Source organism: Nanorana parkeri, unplaced genomic scaffold, assembly GCF_000935625.1.
Source record: "Nanorana parkeri isolate BGI_ZX_2015 unplaced genomic scaffold, ASM93562v1 scaffold67, whole genome shotgun sequence".
Lineage (NCBI taxonomy): Eukaryota > Metazoa > Chordata > Amphibia > Anura > Dicroglossidae > Nanorana > Nanorana parkeri.
This window is the reverse complement of record NW_017306335.1, coordinates 2,598,882-2,609,116: the sequence shown is the minus strand read 5'-3', so window position 1 is coordinate 2,609,116 and position 10,235 is coordinate 2,598,882. Positions and strand designations below refer to the sequence as shown.

General features: G+C 44.1%; 1 protein-coding gene across 1 annotated transcript in view; it reads right to left on the bottom strand.

Moving 5' to 3' along the window:
* Nucleotides 1-946: 946 nt before the first annotated feature.
* The window catches only part of SYT10 (synaptotagmin 10), a 45,525-nt gene continuing 36,236 nt past the window's right edge, over nucleotides 947-10,235 (bottom strand). The window contains exons 4-7 of the mRNA XM_018576450.1: nucleotides 7,041-7,161; nucleotides 4,339-4,510; nucleotides 2,110-2,239; nucleotides 947-1,318 (exon numbers count right to left, since the gene is read on the bottom strand). Of these exons, the coding sequence (XP_018431952.1) occupies nucleotides 1,247-1,318; nucleotides 2,110-2,239; nucleotides 4,339-4,510; nucleotides 7,041-7,161 (495 nt within the window). The 3' untranslated portion in view covers nucleotides 947-1,246. The remainder of the gene's footprint in view (nucleotides 1,319-2,109; nucleotides 2,240-4,338; nucleotides 4,511-7,040; nucleotides 7,162-10,235) is intronic.

The following is a 10,235-nucleotide window of genomic DNA, read 5'->3' as shown; positions in this document are numbered from 1 at the left end:
AATATCAGACACATTTTGCTTGTCTTAGCATTTACTGTACCTATTCTCCGTAAAGGAGAACTCCAGGCATTTAGTTGTAAATACAGCTAGTATGGATATCTAAGTTCCTTTTTTATGTTAGCTTCATCTAAACCATTGAACAGCAAGACTGGGAATGGGAGAGGCAGGCATATGAGCCAGCAAGACTCTACTGCACTGCACAGTGTCCTGAATTTAACACTGGCAGCTTGTTGAGTGGAGGAGAGAGTAAAGTGGTAACTTCAGTGCGGTGGTGTTCCTTCACAAGCTGGGAACTGTGTCCGTGAATAATCTGTGTTGCTTAACTGCAGTACACCAAAACTGAGGTCACTGACTGTGTTGAAAGCCTGGGGTGCCTTGTTAACAAAGCTGGCTGAACAGAATTAAGAGCACCCGGTATGTAACTCGCATTTCACCTCTGTATTTAGCTGTTTGCCTGGAGTTCAGCTTTAATAATATAGAGCATTTAAATGTAAAATAACAATCATCTACCCTTGAGGTAAAGCTGATCATTCTATTTCATTAGCTGTATATAAACAATTTTGACAGCAGGAAAACTATTTTCTTTTTTTTTTTAAATACCCAAAATACAGACATTCGAAAGGGAGTTGTCCAATAAGAACACCAAATAAATACTTATCTACAGCCCAGCCCTTGTATATTGAAACACCAAATGGAAATTTACAAAAATATGCAAATAGCAATATAAATATTTAAATGTTTTGCTTTGTAAGACCGCTATTCTTTTTTTTTTTTAGGCATAATTACTCTGCATATGTTTTTATATAACTTTTTTTTGTGTAACTCATTCGCTGCTGTTAAACTGCTGGTTCAATGTAAGCCCCATGAGATTTGGGAAGAGTTGTATAAGAGGTCAGGTAGGGTATAGCCCAAGACCCGTCACCCGGCTTCATTGTCAGGCCTCCCTCTCCCCTCCCCAGTTTGGTGGCACCTGTGTATTTATAAGATTACATAGAATGTTACTCCTGAGTGCGTCTGTGTTATAGATCACGCTTCTGGGTGGACCCTTCACAAGGTGTGGGGTAGGCCTCTTGTGTGAGCCTCAGGGCCATCTTCTGCTTGTGCGTCTAGGATGCTGCATAAACCAAGTGAGCGTTGTCACACCATTTTCTGATTGGCTGCTGTACAGACTGTGATAAGGACACTCACATCATAGGTAAGCATTTGCTGCGGTTACAGGTGAAAAAAGACCCACGCAGGTGGCTTTTTACGGTGTCAGAGGAGGCTTCGGTGAAGAGCATGAACCTTGACTGTCAAAGCTGGTCGCCCGACCTGGCAGCTGCATTCCAAAAGAGAAGAGATTCCATTAACTGACACATTTCTGCTGTTCCTTTAACATTTATAGTATAATGTTTCTAACCCAATAGTCATAGTTTAATATTTTCATCCCTAGATTACCCATAGAACTTGGAGGACCTACTTATGACCCATCATGAGCAAACCCTTATTCAAGAATATAGTGGGAGGAGAGAAGCGAGAATATGGTTGGTTAAACCAGTTAATAGGGACAGTGTAAAATCAGAGCTGGTCCTGAATTTCGGATGTCATTAAATTTGGACAGAATTTCAAAAGACTCAAATGGCCAAATCTGAATCCAGATTTCAGTGAATGCAAGTTTCAGTGTTATTTTGGTGGTTTGGATTGCCAAAAGCATTTTGCAAGGGACACAGCCAGGAGCTGCCGCTCGCAAGGGACAGAACCCGGAAGTCGGCAGCCGCTGGAGGACACAGCGGGGATCGCGGACAAGGTAAGACCTGTAGGCTATATTCCCGAGTGTGGTTCGGGGTTACCGCTTTGTTAACCCCGATCCACACTCGGGAATACCAATGGAAACATGCGGCAAAACGCCCCAAAGAAGCTCCTGTACTTCTTTGGGCGTAGGGCGTTTTGTTGCACGCTCCTACGCGCTGTAAAACGCCCAGGTGAGAACCATGCCCATAGGCAATCATTGGTTTTCACATGTTGAGCGTTTTACAGCGCGTAGGAACGCACTGTAAAACGCGCAGGTGTGAACCAGCCCACCTGCAATGCTGGCATATATGTGCGCAGTGGGAAGTGAGAGGGGTTTACCTCGGTTAGGGCATGCCAGTGTGTGATCGGTTTTCTGGGATAAGCTAGCATCTCATTCCAGTGGTCCCTGCCAAGTCCTTCAGCATCAATGCCAGTTCTGCAGACTCCAATCACCTCGTTGTGGCCCACCCTGGGAAAAGAAGATCACTCAGTTAGGGCTTTCAATCAATTATCTGGCAAGCAGAAGTACAATGCAGAAGATTATTTAAATTATATTAAATTAAAGGGCAAATCTAATCAGCAAAATGCTAAAGACTACCTAGTGAACACTGCAATGTGTTATGGACAGGAAGTCAATTCAATTTACCATTTAAGATTTGTCTTCAACTGTAACCAGATTCAGTACGTTCTGTGGCCAGTGCAGCAAGGAGCGGCTTCTGCAGAGGAATTTTGCATTGCTGCTAACATGAATGAGGGTTTCTTAGACATCCTGTAATCATTAGTCAAGGGACCTAACACTTTTATACACAGTGCTGTAGGCTGAGATGCTTAGTATGTATTGTAAAGTTTACCATCACCAGCATCTCTGTTTAGTAGCACAGCTGCTTATGTCCATTGGAGGTTGTGTGATCAGTACTGTTAAACAATCAGCTATATATTGCAGCAGTTTTAGAAAGTGAGCCTGTGACAAGATAATGAAACTAAAGTATTTATATATCCTGAACAAGCACTAAAAGCACTTTAAAGGCTAAATTCACCTTATCAAGAAAATAGCCTATGCATTCAAGTAGCCCCAGTAGAAAAAAAAAGCTGTGCAGCTTTGAAAACTGTTGATTAGTATAAGATGTACGCCATTAGCTAAACCCCCCTATCCCCCAAAGCCTGACCAAAGCAGCAGGGGGTGAGCTTATCTGCAACAGAGGTAGAGAAAGCACACTGCATATACTGTACACAGGGTTTTGAACGAGGGAGAGCACTCACTCCTGTGTTGTTGGAGGAAAGCCTGCAAAATCAGGAGCTTTCCAGCAACAAAGCAGGATAGGAGAATGCCAACTATGGGAGTTTTTCTAGACTTCGGAAAGGGGGTGGGGTGGTTCAAATGGCTTAATTCGCCTAAGAAGCTATAAGCATTGTGGAGCAATTCATTTTTAAAGTTTATAACAAAGGCACAGCATTATCTATCAGAGTAGATCTTGGCTGGCTGCCACCCCAATAATAATAATGGCAGAAACATTCTTTAGAGTCTTTGTAGTGATTTTTGAGGATCTTTGAGAGTGAATAACTTCTCATTAAAATGAGCTAGACGGGTCAGGAATGGCTTTTTGTTTTTGTAAAGCTCATTTACTTGTTTTAAAAAGCTTGTTTACTCCTTAAGAGTGTAAAAAGGTTTTTCATGTCCATAGCCTGTGCAAAGGTGCAGTTTACCTGCAGAAGGCGTTCATTACCCTAATTATATACTCTCATAATTCAGTTTAGAGTGTTTAGAAAACAAAAGGATTCCCGGAGCTGTTATCTTTTTATAGTGTATTCGATTTCAAACATAACCTTGGTGCAATGTTATGCTAAAATTGTAGACACAACTGCTCTGTTGCTTTTTTCTATAAAGTGTATGCAAAGCCAAAGCTTTTTTTTTTTTTTTTGCTTTTAGTAATAGAGTAATGGAGTCTGTGTTGTGTCTGGGAGCTGCCCCTACACTTGTTGTCTCAAAGGCACAGCAGGAAGTAAGAGATCACACGTAATCCTATATTGCTCAGCTCTAGGTCTCTGTAATAGCATTTCTGCTGCCGAATTCGCCTGAAGTGCTCTCATCACAACTCAATACAACTTTCAAGCTGCAGGGATTGTAGTCCACATGCATGATTTGTCTAATTAAGCCCTGATGAAGGGGGTGTGTTTTGTACCTCAGAAACACATTGGCTACTCTACTTAAATGTCCCCTGACCCTAATGGAATTAAGTTGTACCTGGACTATTTTAAATGGTGTGGCTCTTCAATTTTTATATCTAGTGTGTTCTCTGTCAAGCCAAGGATACCGTGATTGTAGAGGCTGCCTACTCATTCACCAGATCACCCATATTGTAGTGAGCTATTGATATTAACCCATATATTTCATGTTGATATTGATCAGCATGCACAATATTATTAATATTATTATAGTTAGGTTACAAAACGTTTTAGTATTATAGAGCAATTAACATATGAAAGATACATTGAAGACGAATCTTCTGTAGCTTCTGTATCTCTCTCAGGACAGGATCAGAGGTCAGACTCAGAGGCCGGAACACTTACCTGTCGTAGTCCATGACGGCTATAGAGAGGCTGACCTGGTCCATGTTCTCCGGAGGGATGTCGAAGATGATGGCCTCATTGTAGACGGGGTTTAATGTGTTCCTTTTCGTGGTGGTTTTCCGTTTCTTCAGTCTCCGTCCTTCGCACATGAGGGAAACTTTCACATAGGGGTCTGAGAAGTGAAAATAATATCTGTCATGTGTCTGGAATGCAACTATCAAATACGAAGCAAAAAAGACACATTGGTCAAGTTCTACTTTCATATCAATAAAAGCTGAACTGCAGGCAAAAAGCTAACTGTACAGATAAAATACATATAAAGGATTTGTATTCCAGTCCAGCACAGCCCTCTCTGGCAGGGGATCTTATGTTTCTCTGCGACAGTTTCACTTTTACTTGTTGGAGCCAGAAGGATAAAAGTTAAAGTCTGCAAAAGCAGCTGCAATAATTTATTCACTGAATGCGTGCTTGTTCATATATCTGGCTCACTAGTGAAGCAAGGACGAGGATTACAGCCGCATAGGTTTTTGGCAGTTTCATCATTCATATTTTTCCTGACAGTAACCCATTAAAACAGAACTCTAGGTAAAACTAATCAGTAATAAAAATTTTAAATGCAGCTAGTATAAATACCTCAAACTGAGTTGGTATCAGTTTCGTGAGCAGGGACGTGAGGTCAGGGAAGCCTCACCTAGAATTATGGAGGAAAAAAGTTGTCAGCTTCATGTCTGACAGCTGACAGCTTTTTCTCCATTCAGATCGGCATCTAACAGGTTGCACAGAAGGGAAATCCTCCCCACTGTGTAACCTGTCATGGACGGAGCGCCTCAGCAGTGAGGAGCAAGTGAGGGACAGGGAGGCTCTTCCCTTCCACTAGCTTCAGGACGGGTTGGGGGCGGTGCTTCATCCGACGGGGGGCGGTGCTTTGTCCGGAGGGGGTGACGTGCTGGGGGCGAGGCTGGGGAATGCCTCACCTGGAACAAGAGGTACCGGACGTCACTGGTGGGGAGGTGACCTGGCTCTACTGATTAACTGCAGCATCGAAAGTTTGGGTCATCTCAGGACTCATTTGTTAGGTAAAAGAGCTCACACAATTCAGCTCTATTTTTAGTCTAGATGTGACAATTTTAAGTCTTGTTGCCTTTGTACTGATTTTGATGACAGAACAAAAAGTCAAAAAGTTCCACTACATCTTTTTTTTCTCTCTCTCTTAGGTCAGATCTGAAGAACGGAGTGTTTTTATTTCTAGAACCCACGTTCAATTACCCTGCGGTGCACGCCGCCATCCTCGCTGATAGCAAGTCTCCAGGTTCTCCCGTCCCCAATCCTCTGTAATTACCTGTATCATTGATTACGTAAATTGTTCTTGCTGGCCCGGACCTTTTCAGAATGATTTAAGTCATTATTCTTCTTGCGGCAGAGACGATAATTGGATACAGCAGTATTATGTAATCAGAAATCTATTGTCCATCTTGGGCTGAGCCGCCGCCGATAAGTTCCCCATTTCTTGTTATCTTTCCGTCTGCTCACTTTTCACTTATATTGGTTTGCTGTTAGAAAAGGTGAACTTTGTTCATGTTTAAAGGAAACCTGTCAAGGGACAAACTAACTGGGCGGCCAAGCTCTGATGTACATGGCCGGCAGTGATACATGCGCCAGGACTGGTGAAACTCAAACCGTCCATCAAGTCAATGACTAGAAATGATGTATGTGCAGGAATAAGGACAGACGTAGTCCCAGCTTCTGCTCCTAACCCCGCCCACCCACACCCTTAACTCTGCCCACCTAGCTCCTAACCCTGTCCACCCAGCTTCTAACCCCGTTCACCCCCAATCCTAACCCTGCTCAGCCCCACACACCTCAACTGATAACTCTGCCCATCCCACTCCTAACCCTGTCCATCCAACTCTTAACCCCATTAACCCCCAGTTCTAACCCTGCTCACCCCCAATCATAACCCCAGCTACCCACCCACCAACTCTTAACCCCATCCACATACACTTCTAACCTTGCCCACCCCACTCCTAACTCCACCCACCCACACTTCAAACCCTGTGCACCCCACTTCTAACTCCACCCACCCCACTCCTAACCCTGCCCACCCAACTCTTAAACCCACCCCCACATCTAACCTCACCACCTCCACCAATAGCCCTGTCCACCCCGCTGTTTTCCACGCCCATTAAACCAGGCCTCAACCCTACCTTATGCTGAGTTTTGGGATCTGTACACCTGCTGTGCCCATTATGAGGGTCTCCCACTATCCCTGTACTGAGTTCCCGGTTCTGCACACTTGTTGTGCCCATTATGAGGGGTTTCCCACCATTCCTATACTGAGTTCCTGGTTTTGCACACTTGTTGAGCCCATTATGAGGTTCCCCCATCCCAGCTGGATTTATTTTATTGATTTAATATTATGGGGAACGTAGCAGGAGGAGCTGGAAAACACAAAGGTGGGGACACCAAAAACTCCCGGGTAGACAGCAGCAGAGTCAGGAATTACAGCAGAGAGGTCTCACTGTTAGAGTATACGGGACATACAATATAAGATGCCAGGGACTGGCACACCAGGCTCTACCTATAACTGAAATGTCACCTTTGGGTGACCTGATAATTTAATTTCTTTATTTTTGTTTCTTGTCTCAGAGAATGCGAGAGTTCAGCATGATCCGTACTTATATACATATTACATATATACATACCGGACGAACCCGTGATATCCATTGCCTTCAGATTCCGGCACTTGATAACTGTAAGTGTCATTCTGCCAGCGGTAGGTAAGTAGCAAAGCGAGTACATGATCTCCCCAAGATCTACGCTTTCCTGAAAACAAAAAACAAAAACATTTACATTAATAAATACTAGAAGACAACAATAGTTCCCCCTCCCCCAATTCTCATTGAGCTTTCACTTGCTGCAGGTTTTCTCATTAAACAAGTACATGTTGTCTCTTGATCGCCATCTCAGAAACCAACTGACAGAGTTTGTTACAATTGCATTGCTTCGTGTTTGGCTGTTTAAATGTGATTGTTACCTTATACAGCCAATCACAAAACATTAAGAAGGAGGGGAGTTCTGCCAGCTGATCAGCTTTTAAGAAAGGGTATGTACCTGTTTCCAGAGAGAACAGAAGTTCTGAGTGTTTTGATGAAATGAGTATTCATAAATCAAATCGGCTACCCCTGTGTATGGTAAGCAGTAAGCCTGACACACTGGAATGAAATAAATTATTAAAGGAGAAATAATTTCTGCCAGGATCAATAGGGTCTTTTTTTGTCACTTATCGAACAGATAAAACAAAACACCTTCAACAGTCCAGACCAAATGCGGCCAAATAAGTGAAGTCTGTGGTTAAGGTTCATATACACATTAACAGAGAGGGAGTAATTGCACTGAGCCAGTGAGTGTGCCCTCTAGTGGTGAATCTTCAGATCTCTATATTTAATACAAGATCAGAAAATATGGAAGACGAAGAATATAAAAATGTGACAAAAAAAATCACATAAAAAATTAGTTTTGTACAAATGCTAAAAAGTAACACGAGATTTGCTCAGCGAGAATTGACTTTTCTTTCCCTTTAGGAATAAATGAAATCCTGGGTTTTTAATCAGCACTCTGCGGAATGTTCAATCAGCTGGCGGCAGCAATCACAGGGACAAATTATCAGGAGACACCCTCTGTTAACCTGTGTGGGGCCACTACTTTGACTCTGATGAAAATCCTGCCAAACGCCAGCATTATGCTGAGGATTCGCTGCAATCTGCGATTATTTATAGAAACATCAATAACTACAAACTGGAATATTTTTTTAAACCAAATATGTTATACGGACATATATGTTATATGTTATATGGGACCTGTACAGAGGCGGGGATATTGATCAGCTGGCGCAAACACTACAATGTGGAATTGTCAGAATGCAAACGGAATAGTAAAACATAACATGATGCTTTTAGGTGCATTTTGCTGCATTTACCACAGGTCAGCATGGGGCAGCGCAGTCATTTCAACAAACGAGGCAAAGAAGTTCATGCAGCAGTTTGAGCTGCGAGCAGTGGCGGAACTATCACCATAGCGACCTATGCGGTGGCTATGGGGCCTGGGGCACAGGGAGGCTTGGCCAAAGAAGAGAAACAAAGGGTCCCACTGATGTGGGCCACCTGGGTCGCTATGGCATCGCAGGTTGCTGGCTGTCACTGGCAGCTGTGAAGAGGAACGCGCCACTGTGCAGATCACTGACAACCTGTCAGTGATCTGCACAGTGGCGCATTCCTCCTCACAGCCGCTGCTGAGTCAGTGACAGCCAGCAGCTTGTGGTGGAAGAGGCCGGGCCCGGCGACGGTGGAGGAGGAAGAGGCCGGGCCCGGCGTCGGTGGAGGAGGCAGAGCCCGCCGGTGACCGAGGAGGAGGTGGGGCCCAGCAGTGGAGAAGGCTGCCAGCGGATTTGGGCTGACAGGTAAGAGGTGTGCAGGGGTGTGACCAGCCCACTTGAGACCCTGCAGAGCCCACCATAGAGAGTCTATGGTGGGCTCTGCAGGGTCACTCTCAGGTGGGCTGTGTGGGATCTCAGGTTGGCTCTGCAAGGGGCATAACTAGAAATCACAGGGCCCCATACAGAATTTTGCTATGGGGCCCTGTGATTTCTAGTTACGCCCCTGGCTGCAAGCTTCATATGGGCAAGCGCCCATACGGATGTGCACACCCATATGAATGAGTCCTAACTCCTAACCTCACACACAAGGGGTTCATTTTATAAAAGTGCCATTTGCACAACACGAGCGCCCCCAGATGGTGCTGACGAGTATAGGAATTTCCTATATTCATCAGACCCATCTAGTGTTGTGCGGGTGACACTCCATTATAATAAATCTTATTTACCCTTATCTTTGAAATAACAACAAACACACCTTTAGAAATGTTTAGTAATGACAATCTACAAACACATACTTCTAGATAATTGTCGGCTTTTTATTCTTTGCTTACCTTTTTTTTCTTTTCCTCCCCATTCTTCTCACAGTGGCCATTTAAACTAAGGGCAGATCAATCCATCTCTCTTCACTTCCTGGAACTCTGACACATGTGACCAGGACATGTGACCATGCACATCATCTCAGGGAAGGAAAATGCCTTTCCCTGAGATCTCATGAGAATACAGATGAGATTTCCCAGCAATGATCTGCTGATGTAATCTTCCCAGGATGCAACGTTGGGGCACATTACATCACTAATGCCCAAGAGAACCAGAGGCGTGTTCAGTTCCTTAGCCAAGCGCTGAGTAGCTGTTCTGCAGCACTTCAGTTCGCTGCAGCAGCGTCACTGAACACTTTGGCTGCACAGTGCTAAGCAAAATGGATATCTTTCACTAATAAATATCATTTTCCAACAAATATTTGGTGTGCTCGTCCACCAAAACATTAAATTGTAGCTTCCCACACTGAATTGTGATTTCCTGCATCGGGATTCAGGCACCTTTCCCTAGAGAAGCCAGGTGTGCCCACAGTTAAAATGGGCACTGGTGCTCTGTCCCCACCTTCTGCGTCACATTCAGCGCTCTGCATCCACATTCACTTCCGCTGCAAGTACTATGTTAGCAGCGCTGAGCACTGATTTGCAGCACAGCATTCAACGAGGGTTTGCTAACTCAGCACTCGCAGCGGCTGAACACACCTCAGGAACTGGAAAAACAATAATTGTAGTAAAAGAAAAATATGTGTAACTAATAAATGTAAAGTCATTTCATATCAGCATGAAGAGCTGCATGCTGATGTGATTTTTAGTGAAAGGGGGCGAAGGTCCACTTTAACACCAATTCGTACTATAAGGCAACAGCTGTATATCAGTGACGTGCGGTACCTTTTGCTCCGGGTGAGGCATTCCCCAGCCCTGCCCCCCGCCGG